The sequence below is a fragment of the Leptosomus discolor genome, unplaced genomic scaffold (genome assembly GCF_034619465.1).
Source record: "Leptosomus discolor isolate bLepDis1 unplaced genomic scaffold, bLepDis1.hap2 HAP2_SCAFFOLD_29, whole genome shotgun sequence".
In the NCBI taxonomy this organism is placed as follows: domain Eukaryota; kingdom Metazoa; phylum Chordata; class Aves; order Leptosomiformes; family Leptosomidae; genus Leptosomus; species Leptosomus discolor.
In genome coordinates this window covers 1,169,723-1,195,397 of record NW_028237772.1, presented here as the reverse complement: position 1 = coordinate 1,195,397, position 25,675 = coordinate 1,169,723, and the positions used below count along the sequence as shown (strand labels likewise).

Genomic DNA, 25,675 nt, shown 5'->3' with positions numbered 1-25,675 from the left:
GAGGCAGACTGTCTGGAAAGCAGCTCTGCAGAACAGGACCCGGGGTCCTGGGTGAAGCAGCCAGCAACGCGCCTCGGCCACAAAGGCGGCCAACAGTGTCCCGGGCTGCATTAGGAAGAGCACCAGCAGGTCGGGGGACGTGACCCTTTCCCTCTGCTCAGCACTGGTGAGACACATCTGGAGTGCTGGGCCCAGGTCTAGGCTCCCCAGTACAAGGCAAACACGGACATACTGGAGCCCGATGAAGGGCTTGGAGCATCGGGCATACAAGGGAAGGCTGTGTGAGCCAGGATTTTGTAGCCTCAAGAAGGACGGGGGGCGGCGGGAAAGAATCTTATCGATGCGTATAAAAACCTGATGGGAAGCAGTAAAAAAGAGTGGGTCTGACTCACCCAAGTGATGCCCAGTGAATGGACAAGAGGCAACAGGCACAACTGGAAACACAAGAAACTTAAAAAGGAAGTTTTGGGTGGGTTTGGTTTCTTTCTTCCCCCCCGCTCCTTGCTGTTTGTTTTGTTTTTCTATGAGGGTGGTCAAACACTGGAACTTACCCAGACAGGTTGTGGCGTTTCCATCCCTGGAGCTGGTCTAGGTGACCCTGATGGGAGCAGGGCGCCTGGACCAACTAAATGATCTCTAGAGGTCCCTTCCAACCTGAACCTGAGGGTAAAAAACCCACTTCTGTGGTAGGAAACAGAGGAACAGATAATACTCGCAGCAGAACTGGGTTAGTTTTCCTGCTGCTGTTTACACCTAACAGTAAAGATGATTAAGCCTCAGTACTACAAAGCTAATTCAAACAGCTCAAAAATCCAAATATTTGATACCAAGTATTTATAAAACCAGCTTCATTTTACCTCAATGTAAGAAACTGCCTGTAATCTCTCTCAGTTTCCCACAGACAGCACACCAGGTTTCACTGCTTACAAATGTGAATGCCACAAAACCGTTTGCTTAACGGTCGATGGATAAAACCACACAAGAACATGAAGGAAGATTCACCTGTGATGAAAGTCTTTTGTAACATTTTAGCTAGGTTAAACATACAGCTTTTTAAAAGGAAATACAAAAGCTGCTGTATCGAGAACTCCAGAAAACAACCTCCTCCACTGGATGACAAATATAATAGGGGTGGCAGCAATAAAAACGTGTTCATTACTGATCTGAAGGCAGGACCCGCAGAAGTGAGGCCCAAATCAGTTTCCAGTTCCCACTGCTTAACCAGAACTGTGCTACACAGAAACCCACCTCGGCAGTTTCAAACACAAAAGGAAAGACTCATTGTACATCTCATCATACACAACTCAGAAAACCTGTATTGCAAACCTCCCCTGAGGAGCAATGCCAAGCATTATGGATTAGCTGCAACATCCCACAGCCCTTTCAACATTCCCACTGGGTACCGCGTACTGATATTGCACCTGAAACAGGACATACAGCCTTGCTGTAGCACACACTGGTTTAGGCAGCAAACAGCACAGAGGCACAACTGGGATGGAAATAAGCAGAGTCTGCTCCTACTTTCTCTGCAAGTTTCAGGAAAAGAACCTGTCACTGAGGAACAAACCCAAGCTGACATGGGCTCTGGAGTTAATCTCTTTCTTTTCTTCTGCTTTTCAAATCTAAATCAGTTTTCACTAACAGTGCCAAAACCTGCCAGTAACTTTTACAGCTGCAGGGTCATCAACTTCAAGACAGCTACTTGGCAACCTTTCCACACCATTTGGATGCGACTGTGTTCACCCGGACACACAAACAGGCTGTACAGAGAGAGACAACATAAGACAGACAACTGTTTTCAGGCCAGCATGTTATTTTGAGGAGGTTCACTTTACACCCTGAAAAAGAAGATGTTTCAACAAGCAGCCAAAGAGCACCCTTAAGAAGTATGTGACAGAACTGGAAGTTGTAGCTGAGAGACATAAGCTGTTAGCCTGCTTCCAGGGGCACTGATCATAAACATCAGTCCCAAGTTATATGTTAGACCCAGTATAGATGCAGCTACTTTGTGAAACGCTTTGAAGTCTGCAGCTGATGGAGTTCTAAGCATGCAGTGTCAGTTATACATGTGTTTTTTTGGTTGAATTACAAAAGCACAACTATATTCAGTGACTTGATCAAGAGGTGACCCACAGTGGCAAACCGAAGAACGGTTATGAAAGCAATATCTGCATTCTAGAACATCGATTTTCTCACAGTATTTTAAGGTTTATTCAAGAAACAGAACTAAAGCAAGCTGTATATACGGTACCACAGATGGGTACTAAATTTGCTACTGAACGAGTTTCATGCCAGCAGAGCTGAATCTCGCAGTCTATTCAGGCAGCCTCTCATTGCTCAAACAACTCAGCAGGCAATCTATACAAAGTATGGAACAAACGCCTCAAAAAAGGAGAAGGTTCTCCAAAAAACACCCCCACGACACACCAGACAACACATCCTTTTAAGAACCAGGGAAGGTAGAGGCTAATGACCTCCCATCTCATCACTGACAAAATTCCAACACTGAAAACAATCTCAGAATAACTACACGGTCTCCAATTCCTCAGTCCTACTCCAGCCCTATTCACAGCTCACAGAAGCTATAAACCTCTGGAGGAAAAAAAAGAAACAAAAGGACAGGAGGCTATTTTCCAAAGAGCTCTTCAGAAGCACGAGAAGCCTGCCCGTGCGAGGCGCAGAAATGGTGTGCTGGAAGCGGAGCTACACTGCACGATGCCGACAATCTGCGAGGCCACGCTGCAGCCCGCAGAATAACCCCCTGTCCGGAGCTGGACGCTGGGGTAGTTTGGGAGAGGGTGTGAGAAAGGAAGGCAGAGGCATAAGCCGCACCACAATGCCTGTATCCGCTTTGCAGCCTCAGCCCCTCCCTATGAAACCGCAGAAGGGACTGGAAGGCTGTGGACAAGAAGTGCCCACTTCTGAAAAACGGAACACGGGAAGTGACAGCAACTGGAACGATGCTGGGCCGTGAGCACTGGGACAGTGAACCAAGGAGGCTACGGGGCAGGAGCACTGCGGGAAACGAAAAGTTACTCCCGCGCTGAGTGTAGAAAGCAGCGAGTTCCTGCCATGAGCTCGTTCCTTCTCAAGTGAGCAGCAGTGGAGGAGAGACAGACACTTGGATGGCATCAGATACACAGCCCAGCCAGGGGAGGGAAGGGAAGAACAGAGGAAAGAAGAGAAGCAGGCCCCCTCACTGAGCCAGACCAGAGCTACTGCTGCTAGAAGGGAGCCGGATTAGAGCTGGAGCACTTGCCTCTGCTTTTTTCCCCTCTCAGAAAACCAAGGAGAAACCACCAAACTTAGACACCTACCTGAAATGCATTCAGATTTTGCTGACTGCAAACCCCTACTCTGAATCACACCTAGCCTCAGAAAAACTCGCCATCAAAAGCACACAAGAGTGACTTCAGAATATCCTCCTCTTTGGCTGAGTGTTTGTGCTGCCCTGAAGTAAGATTCATTCTTGGATCAGTGATTTCGTAATGTAAAATACAAAACCCTTCAAAAAGAAACAAATACATAAGGTGGCAGTTAAGGACAGCAGTTATAATATTCCTCAAATTACACGTTGCTTTGTTTTAGGTAACTTCCTAATCTGCCTTCTCCAAAGGCCCTCCTGTCAACTGAACACACATTTCTCAGGCTAACACCCTTCAAATGCAATTTTAAAATGTGTACCTATTTCTGTAAAATTTGTCACGTAGCAGCCTCAAATCAGAATTCTGATTTTTAAAAACACTTCACCTATCTGTTTTACAACACTCATCACACCCCAACAGGTATCTTGTATGCTGTTTACTCTCAGTGTCCTCAGATGCTTTGCACTCAGGCTTGTTAAGCAAAGCAGTAATTTAGCAACGTCGGCTCATTTGTTAATGTCTCCCCTAACATGACATCTAGTCTCCCCCTGATTTCTTTACGGCTGGATTTACAGCTTGGTTCTGTCTTCCTGCAGTTGAATAAGCACCTGACAGAAACGCCCAACTGAACAGTCACATACTCATTTTGAAGCAGTCACGGAAATCTTGAGGAAAGACTCAAGAGCTTGAAATGGCCAAGAGCTGGCAGGAAATAAATCAAAACTTTGATACCTCCATACACCACAAGTTAGCAACAAGAACAATTCAAGAATCACCAACTAAACAAAAGGCCGTATGTAAACAGAAAACCCCATTTTCATTATGATTTTTCTCTAATAAACAGGCCTTGCAATTTCTCAAAGGGTTTTTTTTGTGTGTTGAAAGGAAATACTGCCTTAGAAGGTAACGAAATTTTGTTTCATAGTTCAGCATTGCCTAGTGAATTACAAGCTATTGTTTCTATATATAAGCAGCAACATTGTGAGACTCCTTTAGAGATACAAAGACTACCGCATCAAATAATACCGACAACCTTACACCTCAAAGCATGAATTTAACTCTGCTTTCATTGTATTACCACCACGGCAGCGTTACAGCATTTCTGAAATTACACTTTTGTCCAAGTCACTGTGTCAACAGACAAGCCAGTCTGCTCCAAGCACCGAAGGGCTAAAATGGAATAAAACGGCTCAACCAGCTAAGATGCATTCAAACATGAATTCTAGTGGTGCTTCACTTCACTTTGCTACTGTAGTCAAAATTTTACTCTCTGTATTTTACAGAACAACAGAAAATCGTAGGCGGATTTTTGGGTTCAAACAAAAGTTTGATGCCTTGCCTTTCAAGCTCTTACTACGTAAAGATGCAGGACATCAAGAGATGACGCCCATAGTCTTGCCAAATGCAACGAGATTTCTCCTTCAGAAGACCTACAGAAGTTGTCAAACCTTAGTGCCAGCACAGTCCATTCGAGGAGCTGATCCTTCCACCATTTTCAATTAAAAGTCAGGGTTTCACTTCCCCCAACCACCACAGCACAAACCACTTTAACTTCCTAGATTGTACCAGCAAACCTTTACAAACCGATGGCTGAGCACAGGAGCACACAAAAGCCCTCAGAGAGAAGAACACTGGCAGGCCTTGTTCATACACCTCGCTGAGCACAACCCCTCCAGAAGAAGAGGCAGAAAGACTAGGTAGGCAGCTTCAGAGCCAGCGCCCACAGCTGGCACTAGCCACGAGCTGCAGCACTGCTGGACGTTCGGCTTCTGAACATCCGCATCAGCCGCTTCCACGTGCCCATCCGCCCCTTCACTGCGCAGGTGGAACGAGGAGCCTGGACTGACCCTGACTCCCCAGCAGCTGCCCAGCCTGGACACCCAGCCTGACACAGACGGAGGCTGGTGCAGAGCTCCCCACGCCAGAGGAGCAGCAGCCTGTACAGGCAGGGTGGGTGGCTGGCAGGCAGGCAGCCCGGCAGCTGAGCGCCTTCCTGCAGGCAAGACACACACGTCAGACCCCGTGAGAAAGGGTCGTTCTGATCCCTACCAACTCCAGGGAAGACAAGCATCGCGCTGCCTGCGAGCCAAACAGGAAGGACACTCCGCTCTCTTGTACAGCAGGTTAGAAGTTGTTTCTGCTATTTCTTTCTCCTCAAAGAATATGTCAGCATGGACACAGGCGATTACACTTGATTTCGTTCTGTATTTCAACTCTCAAGCAAATAATTGGATAGGTGCCTCTCTGAAGTCACCTACAGGACTTCTGACAATGACTGCGTGGGTCCAACACCTCTGAAAAGAGACAGAATTACATTTATCTCCTTTTTTTAAAAAAAAAAAAAATAACACAGATGTAATAAGAAGTTCTTGAAGCTTATTAGCAATCATCACTAAAGGTATAGAAAGCAAAAAAAGCCATTAAAAAGTTTCACATGGAAACAGATAGAAAATGGCCAAATCACACTTCTTTTGCAGACTACAGTGAAGGGTCTTCTCTAACCAAGACAAATTAGAAACGCCTGTATTATGCAAACTAATATCACAGTTTATGGCTTGAGAAGCCAGGGATTTCCTACTGTGTTTCTAACAGCTGGACAACTAAACTACTTCACTCTTTACTTTGTGATGCCGCATTCGTGATATGGCAGAGCCTAAACATTTTCTTAAAAGAAAATGAGCCTGAAGGAGTTAACCTCACACACACAGAAAGCCTGATACCTGCCAGACAACCTCAGGCTCTACAGTTTTTAATAATGAATATTTACTCATGCATTGCATAAATATTATTACATCATATCTTGTATGTATGCAAAATCAGAACTACAATAAAATAGGCTCCTCTGTTTCAATATTGTATCAATTAACCCACTCATCCACTTAATTTGGAGCTGTAGATGCATCAGGTCACAACAGCTTTAACATCTCACATGCCTCTGTGTCTAAACAGGGAACAGACAGACCATTCTAAATACAAAAAAAAAAAACAAACCACCCACCAACAACAAAAACCCCAACAAAAAAAACTGCTCTACCATAATAACTGGGTGAGAGGAAAGATACCATTACTGTGCTTTTTTATTATGTTTTTGTCCTGCCTAACATCTAACGTACATATCAACACCTCACTTTCAAGATGTAAGTCAATAAAACACGCAGAAATACCTTCATCCCCAAGGTCAGCATTACACAACGTGAGTATAAAATGGATCACAACAAGGATGCTGAACATGGCTCACATCTCAAAGAACACGGCTTTTTTTCCAACTCGGTAATTAATGCATGAGTAAACTACAATAAGTATTACATTCATTTTCCTAAATATTAAACCCGTTAGAAATTTGTTCTGACGGTCAGAAACACACTTCAGACATAGGAAGACTGTAACCCTGAGCCCATGGAGAAGGGGCAACGAAGAAGTGGGATGTGACATGAGGAAGTCTCGGGGGCAACACGGGCCAGGGGTTAGGACGTTCCCTTCTGCAGCGCAGCACCGGTGCCCGCCGTTGTAGGCAGTTTGTACCACGCTAGCGTAGGACCACCATAAAACCCCCACTTTGCACGTCCTGCACAAGTCTCCCTTGTGACTACGCCCAGAGGTCTCCCCTCGCACGCTCACCCTTTCGCCACCCGCCCCGCAGGAACACACCTCCTGCTGTGCCGCCTCCACCCCCGCGCCCACAGACTGACCCCCCAGGTGACAACCCAGGAATCATTTACAGCCACATGAAACATCTGAATTCGAATTACTTCACATCTCCAGCTTCTGACTAGCAGCACGAAATTCAGTGGCTTTAATTGTGAAACAACCTTTCCTAATTCTAAGCTGCTGAAATAGGCTGCTGAGTCAGCACCGTATAAAAACTTAAGTCTTACGCTAAAGGGGGAGATGAAAACACAAGAATTTGTGCCCCCCTGTGCTGCACAGTAATCCCACCCCGAAATTCCACTCCCTGTGGCTGAGCGCAGGCTGTATCTAACAGACCCCAGCCTGGCACGAGCAAACCTGTCCCCACGGCATTCCAGAAGTCTGGGCAGAGACCGACTGCTGCTCCTGGCCCCGGCAACTCGGACCCGGGGGTCTCCCTCTTCACCACCTGACGTTGCCCTTGGCAAGCGAGCCCTGGTTTGAACACCTCCCCAGCAACCCACCAGCACAACTGGTCTTGTACCAGACAGCTGCCCTTTTTCCTGACAGAAGCAAGGGGCTCGAGGAACTGGAAGACCAGCAGCCAATTATCTTTCCTAATCACAAAACAACCCCGCAGACCCTTACTTCAGCTGATGGCAAACTCCTTCCGTTCACAGCTCAGTCCTTGCACAGTCCTCACCATCCTCCAGGAAACTGGGTGGGCCTGGAAATAACTGGGTTCTCTGGACATACACACACTCTTCACCTTGAAGGTGTACTGATAGCTACACCCACAAGGTACCCCAGGGGTCACAGCATACAGGCCTGTTCTTCTGCCAGAATAAAACACACAGCGCACACCCAGAAACCTGTACCGTGAACTCTGATCTGAGAATCAGAGCTTTTAAAATCTCCAGTTGCTGACACTGCCGAACTGGTAAAGCACGGTAGAGGTGTAAAGCTTTTCCAAGAAACATCTCTGCCTACATTGTATTTACGTGCACAGGCTACAGGTATTTAGAGGTTCTTATTCGTGAGTGCCTAAATTTTAACCAAACCTTCTGAAGCACAGCAAGTTCTCCACTACTTCAGGGTTCTTTGTTTTCGAGGAGACTTTCACACTTTGAATCAGCCTGTCTCTAGTTAGATGAAGCTAGCCATTCCCCTCCCCCTTCATTGCCAAAAAAGCTTGTTTCATGTCCCCCCGAGATGGAGGTGTTTGTTAATTGACCTGCTCCCGTCTCTCCAATCCCACACGTGGGACCAGTCCGTAAGCATCGCCTCGGGGTTGCTCAGCCACAGCTTTCCAGGCTCAGCTTCTCCTCGTCCACCAAGCACCTCGTAAAAAAAGACGTAATTACAAAAGTTACTGCCTTTGCAAAGTTGTGGGATTCTAACTGGGCAGAAAAGTTCCCCAAGTCATCATACTACCCAGTGTTACAGCACCCTCAAACACAGGGCTCAACTGGCGGTTCACAGGAAGGCCGAACACTCCTGCCTTGAGCACAGCCACACTCAGAAGCACCAGGAACACCTTGGGGGGCTGTAGCAGTTTGGGCTGTCTAACTGCAGTCCATGGGCCTCAGTCTGTTAGAGTTTGCATCCAGCAGCGTGCCTGGCTACGTCACCCCTGAGCCATGACTCTTCCCAGTCCTTCCCCCTCCACCTCTACCAGGAGAGTTGTTTCAAGGGACACAGAAAAAGTTGTGTTTAAAAAAATCCAAACAAAACCACAAAACAAAATAAAACAAGAGATAATTCTAAAGCCTCACTGATTTACGTGAGCGAGCTTAAAGCTTTGCAGAAACTTCAGGCAAAGCACCTAGAAACTGAAATGGCTATTTTTATCTTCTTTGCTGGAGGTACCTACACAAAACTGTTTAGAAACTCCACCCAAAAGGGAACGATTCCTAGGTACTGCCTTTTTATTTGGGTTGAGGTTTGGGAAACTGTAGAACAGTAGGTACACCAGAGACATCAGAGAGGACTTCTCTGAAGGAAGGTGAGGCTAAGAACGCTTCTGAACACACTGCAAATGGTCAACAGAGCATCAAATTGTGACTGCAGACAGTAAAACAGTGTTGAGTCCTTCATACCAAGTAAAATACCATCTCCCCTCAAAACCCACGCCGATAAGCAGCAAGGGTTACTGACACTGGCATTACTGAAGCTACAGAGAACTGTGCCTGCTGCAGCTCAACAGCTGAAATTTTTACCTCACCTACAAAGCCAAAAGCTAGAACATTATCTTCCCATGGAACATACTTATTTGCCACTTAAGAGGCGACCTGAATTCAAAACTATCGGCTCCGTTCCCACAGCTTTCAACAGCGAGGGTTCTCCTAAGGAAAACCCACTGTGTGCTGTAAGAAAGCACAACCAGGGGCATTGATTGTCATTTTGCTTCAGTTAAACACAACCGCATCTCCGAGTCCAACGATTCAGCTCTGCCCTCCCTCGCTTCCCGGCGAGGTGACCTCGAGTACGGCGTCACGGCCAAGGTGACAAGTCCCGAAAGCTGCGGCTTCCCAGTTCAGCTCCCAGCCCCCACGGTCTGCAGTTACGGCAAGGGCCGTCAAGCACTTCCCTCCCTCCCTCCCTCCCTGCCTCCCCCCCCGGCAGCGCCGAGATGAAACCCTCTCACCTCCACCCCGCCGCGGCCGTCCCCGGCAGGCGGCTCTCCGAAGGCACGGGGCGGCCAGGGAAGGGGAGCGGGCCCGGCGGCAGGGACGCAGAGAGCGGGACCGGAGGCCCCGCGGGCGGACGCCGCGTTACCTCGCTCCCCTCCGGGGCCCCGCAGCGGCGCTCCCGCCGGGAGAGGCCTCCCGGCCGCGGGGCTGCAGCTCCCTCGGCCCGGGCCGGGGCTGGTGTCGCGGCAGCCGCAGCGCCGGCCCCGCCGCCGGACGGCGAGGCGGCCCCGGCAGCGCCTCTTCCCCCGGGCTCTCACCGCAAGTGCGAGCGGCGCAAGAGCGCAGGCGCCGGCGCGGCGCGGGGAGGGCGGCCCGGGGCGGGGGGGGTCGGGGGGCGGGGCCGGGGCGGCCCCTCCGCTGCCCGGGGGAGGGCGGGCGCGTCCGGGCCGCGTCTCCCGCCGTGCCGGCGCCTGCGGGACAACGGTCCCGGGGCTGCGAGCGTCCCGCCGGTTGCTTCCGCCTTCGGTCCCCGCTGCGGCGATGAACGCGCTCGCGGGGCGGCGGGCGGGAGGCACGCGCGGCTCCGAGACAAAGCCGCGATCGGGCACAGGGTCATCGGCCACGGCCGGGGCTTGGGGCCTGACCCCCCCCTCTGACGAGGCTGCAGAGCTGGCAGGTAGGAGGTGCCCTTGGGCCAGCGCCTTGTAGCTCCTTTTTAGCTGTTTTTCATCTCAAAACGGAGCGCGCGAGCTGGGGAGGCTCGTGTGGTGCCGTGGGGGATGTGGCTGGGGAGCTGACGTAGGCAGGATCTCCCTGCGGTTCCTTCCCTCGGGCAGAAATCAATCTGAAACTCGACTTTCCCGGGTGAGTTCGCCTTCCCGGTGGCAGCGTGGGATCCAGGAGCAGCGTCGTGAGTGATAAACCTCATGTTCGCCTCCGTGGTCAGAGCTGAGGCTTCTGCTTACCCGCTTCAAACACCCCCCCCGCCCCCCCGTTCTTTTTTACCTTCCAATCTAGAATTTATTTTCCTCTGTGAGAGAAGGGGAAAGTACTGTTTCTGTGAGGTACATAGTGGTAAGGGGATGGCACGACTTGCAACTGAGGAAACGGTTTCAACCATTGAGTCTTGACGGTGCTGTAAGCCTTTGTGTTCTGTCTTGATGGTCACTGCTTTTTAAACAAGATCGAGCTCGTTTTATACTTTAGATACATGGAGGAAAGGATTGTAGAAGAGTTGGATTTGTGGGACAACAAGAGGAGGCAACTCATCCTACTTCTACTTACGGGAGAGGGAGTGGGGAGAGGGGGTGGTTTGCGGGGTTTTTTTTGTACTTGGTATTGATGTCCTCAACTTGATTGTCATTTAAAAATGCAGCCAACAAATGAACCAAACCCAAAAACCACAACCAAAACCGACCAACCAACCAGAAGAACCCCATAAAAAAAAACAGACTGGTTTGGATTTTGTGTTTCAGTGGGGTTTTTTTTCACTATGGTGAAAATTCTTGTTTTAAGACAGCTTATAGTAGCTTCTCAGTACCTCCCTACTTCTGGCAAATTTGGAAAATTCAAGCCTTGTTCTACACCTATTATGTTCTTAAGTTTAGGCTGTAGAAGTTGTAGGCATTTGAGCATCTGAAACTTGGGCCATTTTTTGGTTTAAGTATATGTTTTAAGAAAGTTTTAGTCATGTGTTTAGTGCCATTTGTGTTCAGAAAAATCACAGAATCACACGCTCTGCTGACTTGTGCGTCCGTATATCTCTTTAAATGTGTGTTTTGAGGCTTAATTTGCCTCTGCATAGTTAAAATCTTGATGTTTACCCAAAGTGAGTTTTTCTTGAGGCCACTTCACCTCCAGAGCCTGGGAAGCATTTGCTGAAGCAGTGCTGTAACTGACTCAAAGAAAACTCACTGACAACTCAGTGTTATTAAGCAGGGATTCTGTATTACGGTGCCGGGCAGCACGGGGGATGGCTCCTTCCACCCGTGCTCCAACGGGTTAGCAAAACACATCAGTTCCTATACACAAAAATCATACGTTTGTGAAAACGAATTTGTGAAACATACCTTTGTGTAGAAACTGGAGTCAAATTTAAAAAATCCAAAGCCAACTGAAAGACTAGACGAGGTCATAGGCTTTGAGCAGGGAGGTTGGACTAGATGGTCTCCAGAAGCTCCTTCCAACCTCGACTGTTCTGTCAATCTGTTCTGTGACAGAAGAATTGCATTTAATAAACCTGCCTTAACATAGGTTTATCCAAGTAGTTTGTATTTCAGATTTTGTTCCTTGTTTTGTTGAAATTTTTTAACTCATTCTGTTGTCTTCAGTGACAAGAAGGAATACCTGAGTCATTTCCACGTAGTAGAAATTAATGGAATCAAAACTAAAACCAAGTTTTCAGCTCTTCCTCAGTGTTGAAAGTTTTACAAGACCTTTTTTAAAGGTGTTTTTTTCTTTTATTTTATTAAGCTATCTTGAATATTCCATAGTAGACTAAACAAATCTAAGAGGGAGATGGTCATAGACCTAGGGATTGTTAGTCAGATGACTGAAGAACTTGCTGAACACTAGAAAAAAGAAAACAAAACCAACCCAAACCCCTCGCTCTTGCCAGATCCAGTCCCTGAGCACCTCATCACACACCTGAGCGCAGCACTGGACACAGCTTAGTGCAAGGCAGCAGCAGCAGCAGCTCATGCTGCTGCAGAGCTACACTTTCAAACCCCAACCTGTTTGTGAGGTAGCAGGGTCTGGTTAAAGCTGTTGGTTCTCTGAGTTCATTGATAACGTCAGAGTTAAAGAAATTAGACCGAAGCCATTCAGTACAATACTTGAATGTGTAGTGCGTCAGGCAGAGGGCTTTTGAGCCGTGATTGAGTTGCTTACAAAGAACAGAACCAGGATTACATGGGGCTGTTCTTTGATATTTTGGGATTTTCAGTCCTTTGCCACCCATGTGTGTAATTTTCAGCTACTTTGTTTTTTCTTGTGAATGGACACAGTGAATACCTGGCTATCAGCGCTTTTAAAGCCTTACTAAAGCATTGAGTAATAAATAAATAGGGCTGGTTTTTCTCATGTTGCTACCTCCACATGCAACATTTTGTGATGTCTCGAACAAGGTGACAGTTCTTAAACTTTTGGGGTTTTATGCTTCCTGTACTACTTGTGGCATCCTCAGGCAGAAAGCACGATACCCAGAGCAAAGCAGCAGACTTTTGAACTGGGCTAACTTGGATTCTCCCCTTAGTTCTCTTGCTGCAAAGCACGTTCTAGTTACTCCTCACGGTTAAAAGCTTGGAGGCACAATTACCAGCTGACACAGCTCCCGTGTCATTTCTCTGTTTTCCCAGATGTTGAAATAATAATGCAGTGCCTCTTTCCTGGAATGATGACCGGGAAAATGCTCACCAGCCGCATGTTATACTGTGTTTTCTTCAGTGTTCTGCAAGTCCAGCAAAAATACAGTTTAGTAAACGCTTGTTCCCTGACTGCAGCATGGCCATCCGCACATGTTGTTGCAGCCTGTTGGGTGTTTATTTTTCCATAGGTAAAAATTAGAAGTACTTGATTTTCAGTTATTAGGGCTAAATGATGAGGAAACACATGGAAAAGTTCCACCGTATGTGATAGAAAATGTACCTTAAAAGCGAGAGTGTGGCTGTTTATTTTGGAAAACTGGTTGTCCGTACTTTAAATTCAGGAAATGTTAGTGTGTACTCGCACAGTTGGATACAGCCGTGTTTACTCTGCATTTCTGAAATTACAGTGACTGTATCCAACCTGTTGTGCAGTATCGTGTGGAGTCCCTGGTGCTGCGTATTGCAAAGCCAACGAATTGTGTTCCTGGGACACCCAGCATCCAGCAGCGAGCTCAAGGGAAAGCCCTGCAACGTGCTCCCTCAGTACCGGAGCCAGAATCCCGCTCCTGCGGCAGTGCTGTTCTCATGTGAGCCTTCCAGCCGTTAGAGCCTTCCGCTGGGATAGCGCACAGCTACTGGTTTTCAGCCTGCCTGGGACAGGTTGAAAGCTTAGGGAAGTGAGTGGTTCATCTTTTCTCACAAACTTGAATTCCCTGGAGACTTTAGCATCTTTTCAGAGGGACTGAGAACCCTTGGGTGTCACTGGAAACCAGGGGCAGGTGTGAATAGCACCATTTTCTGCTACACAATAGAGATGATAAAAATCTAATGGGGGGGGAGGGTATGCACACACATATACCTATGCACATCAATATCTATTTTTAATTAAACAGAGAATTAGACTCTGTTCTGTTAAAAAAAAAAAAAAAAAATCAGCTCTGTATGTCCATGTGTGTACAGCTGTCCCATTCTTGTGGTGAGGCCGGTTTTTCCTATTGCTTCAGAATAAGTTAGAATGTCACATAAATGTACTCCCTGTTTTCAACACTGGACTGGTATTATTCGGCTGTGTGTTAATAAATGATTGTTGTTCTCTTTTGACAGTTGTAGTTCATTCTGGTCTTAACTATGCAAAATGGAAAGATACAATGAGTTACTGTGTGGCCTCTCTGATGGAGCTTAACAGCGATTCTGTTGATTCGAAATCTCATGGGTCATTATAACATGTTATTTGTAATTGTACGTAGCTAAGAAATTTTGAATGAGAGTATGTTTGTTTATGGCTGAGATTATAATTGTGACTGTATCCTTGGTAGTGTTACCAGCATTTAATGTGAGTTGGTGGGTTTCCTTGCTCGGGCTGTAAATGAAAGAATTGTCTTCATATTTCATTTTCCTCTTTATCAGACAGGATGCATTCCAATCTGGCCGTGCATCTCTCAGAGCCCTTCTTGACTGACTGTACCAGATTAGAGATGATACCCCAGTGTCACCCAGTGGAGGAGCTTTTGTCAAGGTGACGATATCAGGGCTCTGTGACAGGCACTTTCCCTTCCTGTTGGCCGAGCAGCTGAACTTCAACTTGATCTTGTGGTTTCTCTTTTGCTGCATTACGAGCAGACAGAAGGGGGGGAGGTTCAGTCTCCCATTTCCCCATGTTTTTTGATATTTGTCAGACGGCTGAACTTCTGGCAGTTCAGGAAATATTTACACTTTATGCTTTCATGTACACTGAAGGCTCATTTCATCAATAATTCAACTGTGTTTTACTTGTGCAGTTTGGGGATCAAACAGTAACTATCTGTGTGTAACACTTCATTCTTCCTCTGCCTGTAGAGCAGAATGTTTTCCTAGACAAAGTGTCGTGGTTCGGGAGATGAAACTCCCTGACCTGCTTTCTGTTGTTCTCGTTTTATATGAGGTGTCTGCTGGCTGCTTGGTAAGGAAGTAATAAATATGGCCTGGAGCTCTTTCAAATAATTAGCCAGTCACCAGCATACACCTATTTAACGTAAACCACAAACTTCAAGTAAAGAATATTTGCAAGATTTTTAAATGACAATGTTCCTTTAGCATTTACCATTTGGAGAATGAACAGTTAACTCTTGAAGTCCCGTTTCAGTTAACAAGGGTATCTAACCAGTGGGTGAGTGGGGCTGAGGAGAACAAAGAAGCAGCTGTTTACCCTGCCCTTGAGAGCTTTGCCTGCATTCGGGGTTGCTCGTGGTAGTTATGGGAAGAGCCAAACCGTTGGTGCCTGAGGCACCTTGCAAACTAATTTGTCCTCTGAACAGCGATTATCTTAACAGTTCTGGGGTTTGCTTTTACTGCTCACTCTTTAGGTTGGGCTTTTGAACGTGATTTTTTCCTTGGTTCCCTTTGTGGCAGCCTTCAAGAAGAAAGGGTGTGCTGGCGGGAGTGCTGGGAGGGATCTTGGAGCCGAGGACAGCGGTGAAACAGCCCGTGAAGGCTTATGAGCCTGACAAGGCTGTGACTGGAATGCCTGCAGCTCGGCAGTCGGGTCTGGAATTTACAGCTGGTGTTACATGTCGTGACTCCGCTGCTAATTGTTCTGGAAGAGTGCCCTGCACTGAGGTGAGCCTTGCAGGTAAAAATGCAGAAAAACTGTGGAAAAGACACTGTTAATAAAGCATAGTCAGATAACACAGTAGTATTATTTGAAACATGTTTAATGTAAATACCTTCACAAAAGCTGGTTTTATTTGTAGTACTGAAAATCAGCAACTTGGGATTTATTTGAAATCTTTTCTTTAAAAAAAAAGTCTTTTATTTTTTATTCTTCCCATGAAAAGAGCATTTGGAGTTGGCATTTCTGTAGAACTCTCTCCAAAAGTAGATTACAGTTGTAAGAGCGGAAATAAAATAAAACAGTGGCTGTTTCATGGTTTTCATAAAAGGAAGAATCAGAAGAATCCAAAAACCAGATAAAATGATCCTAAGCAATCTTGTCATGCTCCTTACACTGCTACCATGCCTAAAGACATTTAAACCAAATTTTCCTTTATTTTAGTTCTTAAGAATTTGTGATCACCCTTCCTTTAATTTGTGCTATTTTGGGGTAATGTAAGCAACCTTTTTATTTATTATATGCATTTAAACCCTTAAATAAAATATATTGTCTCAATATAGTAATTTTCGTAAGCAAAGTTGGACTGTGTTTACCAAGAACTAGTACTGGGTTTAGCAGTAAAGATTTTCAGTTTATTTTTAATTTTGTAGGTTGGGGATAACCCTGTCCACAAAGCCAGAGAAACGCTGAAGCGCGCGATAAAACTGGTGAAGGACACAAAACCCGGGGTGCTCACTTGTGTATGGTGATAGGGACAGGCATTAATGGTCTGCCTCTCACAGCGTTTTAAACCGTAGTAGTTCTTCATAGATCTATTTTTCTTTTGTCTCTGCAAGGGAAATTTTTGATACTGAAAGGAGTCTGTGGACCCTCTTTGGGAGGTTGCTTACTGTCTTGCAGGATACGCAAAGTAAATAATATTTATTTCCTTGGAGTTTCTTTTGGGACTCTTAGAAAGAACTTTGAGGGTTTCCTTTCCTTTGAAAATTATGTGGAAGAGAAAGAGGGGGATTTTTTTTTTCAGGTGTGAATTAATGTAAGTCTTCTTTATTGAATTAATATTTTTGTGCCTGCTTCTGATGAGATTTTCTTATTTTGGAAAATAGAGTATTTATGATCCAGTAGGCGTTGCATGTTGATACTCAGAGCAAGGCACTGTTTTTAAGCCTCAAAAGTGGACACAATTCAGAAGCGACCACCAGAGCATACAACGAGATGATCAGGCGGCCTGAAAGACATCCATATAAGTATCTCCCATCTCTCAGTCTAGGATACACTCTGGGCATGGCCATCTCTGGTGTTGGACTTGGGTAAGTTTCCAGCCATGGGAAACAAGGCCTGTCTGGCTGTCCTTCCTTAATAACCTGTGAATCCAGTGAGTGAGTTCAGCCAGATTTCCTGAAAGACTTGAAATTTCAAATATACTAAGTTCATAGTAGCTTCAACAACCAAAAAAAAATTGTTGGAGAAAGGAAGTAAGATCCTGCTGCTGCCTGTAGTGGGAAAAAAGAGCTCTTTCTAGTTGTTGTCTCCTGGGCACTCAGGTTTTGCAGTGCCTGGGAGCAGTCATGTCTCTGCCTCCCCAGAGAATCACAGCATTTGTCGTGCCTCTGGCACTCCTGATCTCATGCTGAACGGAAGTTTCTGAGGTTTTGGGCTTTTCCAGCTGAAGGAAGGGAACAGAATTACTAACAACATCCCTGCCTTGCCACCAGGAAACTATAGCTTATAAGTTTCAGGAACTATGTGGAACAGATTTGTGCTTGTTTCCTGGGTCTGATTTCCCGCAGCACGTTCGTACTCTTGACAGGAGCCACGAAGGAGCAGTCTTTTAAGACCGGTCCAGAAACAGCAACAAACCCCAAACCTGTTGAACTGAAATGTGAAAAGGTAAAAGGAAAATACTTTGCTTCAAGTGTGTTGGGTGAAATCATGATTATCCTAAAAAAAAACAAACCAAACAAAACAAAGGAAAAAAAAAACAACAACAAAGAAAAAAAGTGTTATGCTTTCTAAAACAAAAAATAGAAACTACATCCGTTAGCTTAGAGATTTACAAGGATCTTTCCCTCAAAACCATGTTTTTACTGACTGATTTGTTCTTGCCTAAATCCCATCTCTTAGTTGTGGGAGGACATTTATGAAATAAGGGACATGTGAACAATCCAGCCTTTTCAGAGAGCCTGGGCTGGGACGTACCGGAACTGCGGAAAGCATAAACAACTTCCGGTGCAGGGGGCATCAACATCTTGCAGGTGCAGGAGAAGAGACAGCCGCCATTAATGACGTAGTTTTAATTCCTGAAGAAGATGGGTGTGAACATCTGTGAACGTGACTTGAACATGACTCGCAATATGGCCAATCGGGTTGGACTATGGGCCGATTATTTGCGATGAAGCCAATCAGTATTTATTGGGTGTGGTCGAGGGTTATATATTGCACTGAAAAACACGGAAATAAAGGTTCACTTGTTAGATCACATTGATCGTGTCAGTGTCCTCACGCAGCTCCTGCACTTAGTTATTGGCTCTATCTGACATAGGGGAATCTTCTAGCAGCTTCGTACAGAAGCCACCCCTGTAGCCCCTCAGCTACCAAAACCTTGCCCGTTACAGTGCCTTCTGTCTGTCCACCCAAGCCAGGATGACGGCAGGAAGCTCCCGCACCTTTCACGAGCTTGGAGGCTGCCGTTCTTCAAGCCGCTGCTCTCTCCCCTCCAGGGACCCGGCCCTGCTCAGCAAATGCCACGCACGGTGGCTGGCTGCTGCTGTGCTCCCGTGACTGCCCTGCGCTCCAGCACGTGAGCAAGGCAAGGCTCCGCCATACAGCTGCAGAAGGCGGACTGGTGAGATGAGGCTGGTGCAGGGCTTCCCAAAGCCGTGGAGAATGACATGTGCGGCTGAGAGCAGGAGCATCCTTCTCTGTCTGGAGCTTCAGCTTGCACGTCCTGGGCCGCACGAACCAGGCGCCCCATCGCCCTTGCCAGGGTTGGCTCGGAAGGGCGACAGACCTCCTAGACAGCGAGGACAGGAAGCCTGCCAGAGGGTGTTGCTGTGGCTGCCCTAGCCAGCGTGGACTGTGCTGCATCTGTGTTTCACTGGGCTTTGTGCAGGGAAGCTGTCCCTGCTTGGGGATGCTTGGCTTGTTTGGCTGCACATCGCTGCTTGCCCGCCGCGGCGATGGCTGGACTGGCTCTTCAACACCCAACAAGTGCGTCCTGCCCAGAGCAGTTATGTTCTCTGGTGTGTGGGTTTTGGGAAGGACCTGGAGGCGAACGGCTGCGGAGAGCAGGGTGGCAGTGAACTTCCCAAAGAGGCCGTGCTGCCACGCTTGCTCTTTTCCTGCTGGCTGTGAGCAGGCAGCGCTCGGAGGCAGGCGCCGCTGCCTGCCACGGGGCCTGCATGCCCTCATCCCGCAGGCAGAGTGTTCAGCAGGGGTCCGTCAGGGGGGTCCGATCCCAGCTTCTGCCTCCCCTCTTGCTTGGAAACCCCCCATGTTGCTGACACCCCCACCTCCACCCCCCCGAGAGGCCACCGTGCCCCACACCCAGAAACGGCGGCTCTGTGACATCAGCCCCAGGGCCAAGGCCATCGGAGGCAGCGAGACTGCTGCGGGCAGTACGTCGGCGGCTGCGCTGGAGGCAACCAGACCTCCTTCTTGCAGCTGACGCTGACACGTGCCGCTGGCAGCGATGAAAGTGCTCGCCCTCCTCATCCTGCTGGCCGTGTGCCGGCCTGCGCACGGCATGTGGGACAGCTGTGGGTAAGTGGGCCGAGGCTCTGGGAGGGAGCTCGGGCAGCCCTTGACGGGCTTCACTGGAGGGGGCCCGCGTGTCCCCTGTGGCCACCCCACAGCTTCCCGAACCCCTGTGGGAGCCTCAGCTCCTTGCCAGCACCCAGGCTGCTGGCACAAGCCGTCTACGGGGCTGAAGTGGACAGAGGGCTGGAGGCACAGCCATGGGGTTCCCTGGCCCTGCCGTCCGTGCAGCCCCTCGGGGGGAGGGAAGACGGCTGACCTTCAGCCTCAACAGCAGCACAGCCATCCAGCAGCACACTCATGAGTTTCTTCTTACAGCGGGACCTGTGGGCTCCGGCCCATGGCGGCTCCCTCCGGCACGTCGCGCGTCGTGGGTGGCACGGGTGCCCAGCCAGGGGCCTGGCCCTGGATCGTCAGCATCCAGAACCCCTGGAAAGTGGGCACGGGCCATGTGTGCGGCGGGTCCATCATCAGCCCGCAGTGGGTCCTCACAGCAGCCCACTGCTTCGTCGGGGCCAGGTAAGGAGGAGCAGGGAAGGGGGCTGTCCCCACAGCACCAGCAGGCGCCCTGTCCGCAGCCCCACGAGCTCCTACCATCCCGGTGCCTTGCAGTACGCCCAGTGCCAGGGCACTGGTGAGCCCAGCTGAGAGACTGCTCCGCAGAAGGCTGGGCTCATGCCACCGCTTCCTAGCAGCCTCCAGCTCCACGTTCCTGGTGCCCAAGGCGTGCTAGGGCAGTGGCACCCTCCGCAGCGCTGCTTTCCTCCCTGCCTTGGGAAGCAGAAGGCAGGGAACCGCGGGGCTGCTGCAGCACGTGGCTCCGCTCCCTCTCACCGCTCTCTCCATCTGCCTTCCAGGCACGTCACCATGTGGCGCATGGTGATCGGGGCCACCCACTTGGCTCAGCCGGGCCCTGAGACCCAAGTGCGCAACATCAAGCGGCTGGTGGTTCACGAACACTACCGTAACGGCACGGAGAGGAATGACATCGCCTTGCTGGAACTGGACCAGCCTGTCCAGTGCGGCTACTACGTACAGCTGGCCTGTGTGCCCGACGCCTCGCTGAGAGTGTCAGAGCTGACAAACTGCTACGTCAGCGGGTGGGGTGCCACCACGGCAAGATGTGAGTTCCCAAACAGTGCTCGTGTCCCGAGGGCAAGCTCGGCACACTGGGGAGATGGGCTGGGCTTATGGCAGCAGTGGCGGCGAAAGCCAGAGTTGGGCTGTGGGGATGTACGGCCATGGAGAGATGGGCCCGAGCTATTAGCCAAGGCGAGACAGAAGGGCAAGCCCGGCACAAGGCCTCTGCAGCGGCAAAGGCGAGCCCTAGGGAATGGCTTTGCCCACACAGGGGAGGAGAAGTGGGAACAGAAGGGCTGCTGGCTGCTAACTCCTTCCTGTGCTCACAGCTGGAGGATCGACCGCTGTCCTGCAGGAGGCCCAGGTCCCCCTCATCGATGCCAAGCTCTGCAACAGCAGCCGCTGGTACAGAGGGGCCATCCACCCCCACAACCTGTGTGCCGGCTATCCGCAGGGCGGCATCGACACCTGCCAGGTAGGAGTGTTGTCCGCGCCAGCCCCCAGCAGCACAGGCAGCCCTGTCGCCAGCGCCCAAACGTCCCCTGGCGCGTGCTGCGCTCGGCAAGTCACCCTCCCGCCGCTGGGTCCCCACCGCTGTCGGGGCTTGCCTCCCCTTCCCCGTTTGCAGGCCCTTGCCCAGCGCCCGCCTTGTCCCAGAGCCCCGGCACTCTGCCCAGAAAGGCCACCCAGTGCTCTTGCCCCAGCCCAGAGCTCCGGATCCCAGTCCTGGAACGTCCCCCTTCCACACCTCCAGGATCCACTGGGGCAGACAGGAGAGCGCCCGACCTTGCAGGCCCACCAGCCCCTCCCAGACAAGGTCCTACAGGCTCCAGCACCTGAGCAGAGCCTTTCTGGGCAGTGGGTACAGCTCTGGCAGGTGCTGGGAGAGAGAAGGGGCCAGCCACAGTGCTGCCGGGGCCACCCAACAACACTGGAACCCCCTCTCTCTCCTCCGCTCCGCTGCAGGGGGACAGCGGTGGTCCTCTGGTCTGCCAAGACAAGCACGCCGACTACTTCTGGCTCGTGGGGGTGACCAGCTGGGGGAAAGGCTGCGCCAGAGCCAAGCGGCCCGGAGTCTACACCTCCACGCAGCACTTCTACGACTGGATCCTGGCGCATATGGGACTGCGCCCAGCAGGAACGGCTTCTCCAACGCCACAGCCAGTCTTCACCTCAGCCCCCGTGCAGAGGCCAAGGCCGATCCCAACCCAGTCGGGCAGGTTTAGGCCCTGTCAGTTTCCACGGCAGAAGCTGCTGGAATTCTTTAACCTGCTGCAGGAGCTCCTGCAGGTCCTAAGGGGGATAAAGGCTTGAGCAGCAGGAGGAACAGGAGCCAGTGCAGACTGCAGGGTAGCACCACCCTTTCCTCCCGGGGCAAAGCCTGCTGAGATCCAAAGGCAGCCGCAGTGCCAGAGGCCTGCTCTGTCCTGCCCACGCTCCTCTCCGGGCACACACTTGCTGCGCTCGACTTAGTTCTTGAAATAAAGTCACCAGTTGTCACTGTTGACCACGCTTCAGTCCAGTTCAGTCTCCTGTGCAAGGCAAGGACTTCCACGGCAGGCCCTTGCGGCAGGAGGCTGCGGGCAGACAAGTCGGGCACAAAGGGGAAGCGTCACACCAAAGGGCTGAAACGGTGCCTGGACAGAGGGGAGGGGGCTGGGAGCCCCCATGGGATGGAGAAGACGGGTCACCGAGGCTCGCAAGAGGACAGGAGACAACAACGTGCCACGCAGACAGCTGTGGGGGCACGCGTTAAGGCACGCAAGCCCGTGCTTGGGGCCTGGCTGGGGTGGTTTGACCCTGGTTAGATGGCAGGTGCCCACCAAAGCCACTATCACTCTCCCCTTCCTCAACTGGACAGGGGAGAGAAAAATAGAACAACAGGTTTGTGGGTTGAGATCAGGACAGGGAGATCACTCGGCATTTACCCTCATGCGCAAAACAGACTTGACATGGGAGAATGAATGTCACTTATTACCAATTAACTCAGAGAGAAGCACTGAGAAATAAAACCAAATCTTAAAACACCTTCCCCCCACCCCTCCCTTCTTTCCGGGGCTTAACTTTGATCCCGATTTCTCTCCCTCCTCCCCCCCAGCGGCACGGGGCGGGAGGGAACAGGGAATGGGGGTTGTGGTCAGTTCATCACTGTTGTTCCTGCTGCTCCTTCCTCCTCAGAGGGAGGACTCCTCACACACTTCCCCTGCTCCAGTGTGGGGTCCCCTCTCAACGGCAGACAGTCCTCCATGACTTCTCCAGCGTGAGTCCTTCCCAGGGGCTGCAGTTCTCCACGAACTGCTCCAACGTGGGTCTCCTCCATGGGGTGCCGTCCTTCAGGAACCGACTGCTCCAGCGTGAGCCCCCTCATGGGGTCACCAGCAGCAAACCTGCTCCAGCGTGGCCTTCTCTCTCTCCCCAGGCCACAGGTCCTGCCAGGAGCCTGCTCTGGTAAAGGCTTCCCACAGGGTCACAGCCTCCTTCAGGAACCCACCTACTCCGGCGTGGGGGCCCTCCACGGGGTGTAGGCAGTCATCTGCTCCACCGCCCACGGGCTGCAGGGGGACAGCCTGCCTCACCGTGGTCTTCACCACAGGCCACAGGGGAATCGCTGCTCCGGCGCCTGCAGCATCTCCTCCCCCACCTTCTGCACTGACCTTGGTGCCTGCAGGGCTATTCCTCTCCCATATTCTCACTCCTCTCTCTCGCTGCAATTGGTGTGTCACGGTCCACTCCGTGGACTCGTGATGGTTCGTTTGCTGTGATCTGAAAGTCCAAAATTAAGGTGACCATGCCAAAGGGGTTTGCTACAATCAGACAGCGAAACTTTATTGTTTGCCGATAAAGTAGTGTGTGATAGGGAAAGAGGGTGAAAGAAAAGGAGAAAGTAAAGTGAAAAGAAGACAGAGATGGATAGCTACCACCACGGGTCCAAGGCGTCCCTATGGTCCCAGGTCCAGACAGCATCCTGCCGGTCCTAACGATCATCATGATCCTTGGTGGGGGGAGCTTCCAAAGTTCGGGTGCTGAGGAGCCCTTTTTTATGCCCAGCAGCAGCCCTTGCTCCTCCTCTATATCTCCGCCTCTTCTTGGCTCCATCGATGCTGATCGATCCTTCTTGATTACGGTTCTCAGGCTCGTCCCTGGCACCGGAGAACAGCACAGCACTCGTGAGACAAAACAGAGCCCTCTTGCCTCCGGCAAGGCTCCCTCCTTTGGCTGTTATCTCCCCCCACAAGGTTTCTAGAAGGGAGAAGCAGATACCAGCATCTCTTATCCTTTTGCTGTTTTCTGCCAGATGAACAAGTTGCTCAGCTCTCGTCCTTGCTCTGTCCGGGGCACAATGACCTCACAGGCCTGGCATTCCCTTCCCAGGATCAGCAACTGCTGCTCAGGCAGCAGACAAAAATGTCAAATGTGTTTGACAATGTTTCTCTGGGCAGTCTGGGGTGCAGCCACGAGTGCTTGGCTTTGGAACGCGGAGCTGGTGGTATGTTTTGCCGCTGTTGAGGAAGGTGCAGGCCTAAAGATGCTTGGGAGTTAGCCTGGTTCTCAGCTACTGCTGGACTTTCCCCTTTCCGCGTGAGCTCAGTACCCAGTTTCCCGGTCTCCAGGGGGTCGTCTGGACGTGTGTTTGGTGGTGGTTCATGGTGTCCTGCTGCTGTCTCTGGCAATCTGTTACATTGCTCATGGAGAGGCTCTTGTACTAGTGCTGTCAAGGTGTCGATTGCAAAATTTACAGACTCTCCTTCTCTGAGATGAGAGTCCAGAAATACTAATGGCTTCCCAATTGGAAATGCAGTTTGCTTTTTGTTTTGAGCAGTAGCGTGTTTGCATATGCTGGACGTCGAACATACAGATTGTATCAGTGTTGGAAAATATTCTTTGGAGCAGCACGTGTGGTTTCTGTTTATACAGGTCTTCACCTGAATCTGCTGGGGTTTGGTGACTGAAATCATTTGCACTACTATGTTATAGACTATCTTGAATTGATTTTTTTTTATTCCTCCCCCCACCCCCAGAAACGGCACTAAACCAATTGATGACTGACATACAAAGTAACTTCCAGTGCCTTGGTCTTCTGCAACCCTACTGCTGGGCAAAGGGAGAAGCTGGTGTTGTAAGAGGACCAGATGCCATGTGGTATCGAGGTAGAGTTGTAGGACTCAGCAGTGCCTATCTCCAGGTAAGTTTGATTATATGGGGGGAGGGGGCATGTGTGTATGAACAGGCGCACGTGTATGTTAAAAAAAAAAAAAAAAAAAAAAAAAAGGCAAATAATCCAGTCATCTACCGTCAGTTTATGATCACACCTTTTTTTTCATTCAGCTGACCTGACTATCCAGATGCTCATTCTGCTTAAAAGTGTGGTAACTGTCCGGATGTTAACGTTTCTGTTAAAGATGAATTCTACGTACCTATCTCAGTTGTCACAATCTTTCCCGTTGTTTTCCTGGTGATGATAAATGTTCTTAAGTAAAAAGCTCCCCTTGATCCCCTGTAAGTAATCCCTTGCAGATTTTTTCTTCTTTTGCTGTTGGTGTTACCATGTGTGGAACGCTTTGAAAATACTTGGGTTTAGCTTCCCCCCACCCAGAGAGTCGGGGCTGGCTGTGTGTTTTGAATGCTTTCTGCTGCACAGGTACAGAGCTCCTTTTTCGAATGAGCAGTTAATCCTACCTAAACTCTTGAGTCTGCTTGCCCTCTTTCAACGTAGATTTGCAAGTCTGACTCCAGCCTGGTTCACGCATTCTTTATGTCTTTCACTTCTAAACTGCTGTGGGTTATTGCACAACACGTGGGGTCTCTTGCAAGACAAGTTTGGAAAGCGAACTTCTGACCTGCCATAGCAGTTTTTTAATCCTTTCCTTCATTTCCACCTCATCACATCACCTGCTCTCAGCAGACCGTTATTTTTTCCCCCAGAGAAGTGAATGCTGTCAATGAACGCGTTCTCTGAGTAAACTTGACTGAATTATTTCAGGAAAGCTTTTCTTTTCCTATAGGTACAGTACATAGACCATGGTTACATGGAGAGGGTTATTCCGTGTCTTCTGTATCCAGCCGCGCTGTATGCTGGTGTTCCTGCGTTTTGCATACCCTGTGAGCTCCACAAGACAGTACCGGTGAGCAACGGTGACTTGGAAGAGGTTTTAGCTGATAGTTACTCAAACTGGTACGCTGTTGAGTCCCACCAAGGTTGAGGCTAGTTGCTGGCGTGTTTTCTTGCCTGCAAGGATGGGGAGAACAGCTGGAGGATGG

The 25,675-nt window shown here is 49.7% G+C and overlaps 1 protein-coding gene across 1 annotated transcript; it reads left to right on the top strand.

Annotated features, from left to right (window-relative positions):
• Positions 1 to 19,259: 19,259 nt before the first annotated feature.
• On the top strand, positions 19,260 to 21,730 carry LOC147412860 (acrosin-like). Its single transcript, XM_086480966.1, has 5 exons — positions 19,260 to 19,342; positions 19,655 to 19,855; positions 20,194 to 20,459; positions 20,746 to 20,891; positions 21,383 to 21,730. Exons 1-5 carry the CDS (start codon positions 19,272 to 19,274, stop codon positions 21,728 to 21,730), a joined length of 1,032 nt encoding a protein of 343 aa, XP_086337092.1. The 5' UTR covers positions 19,260 to 19,271.
• Positions 21,731 to 25,675: the final 3,945 nt, after the last annotated feature.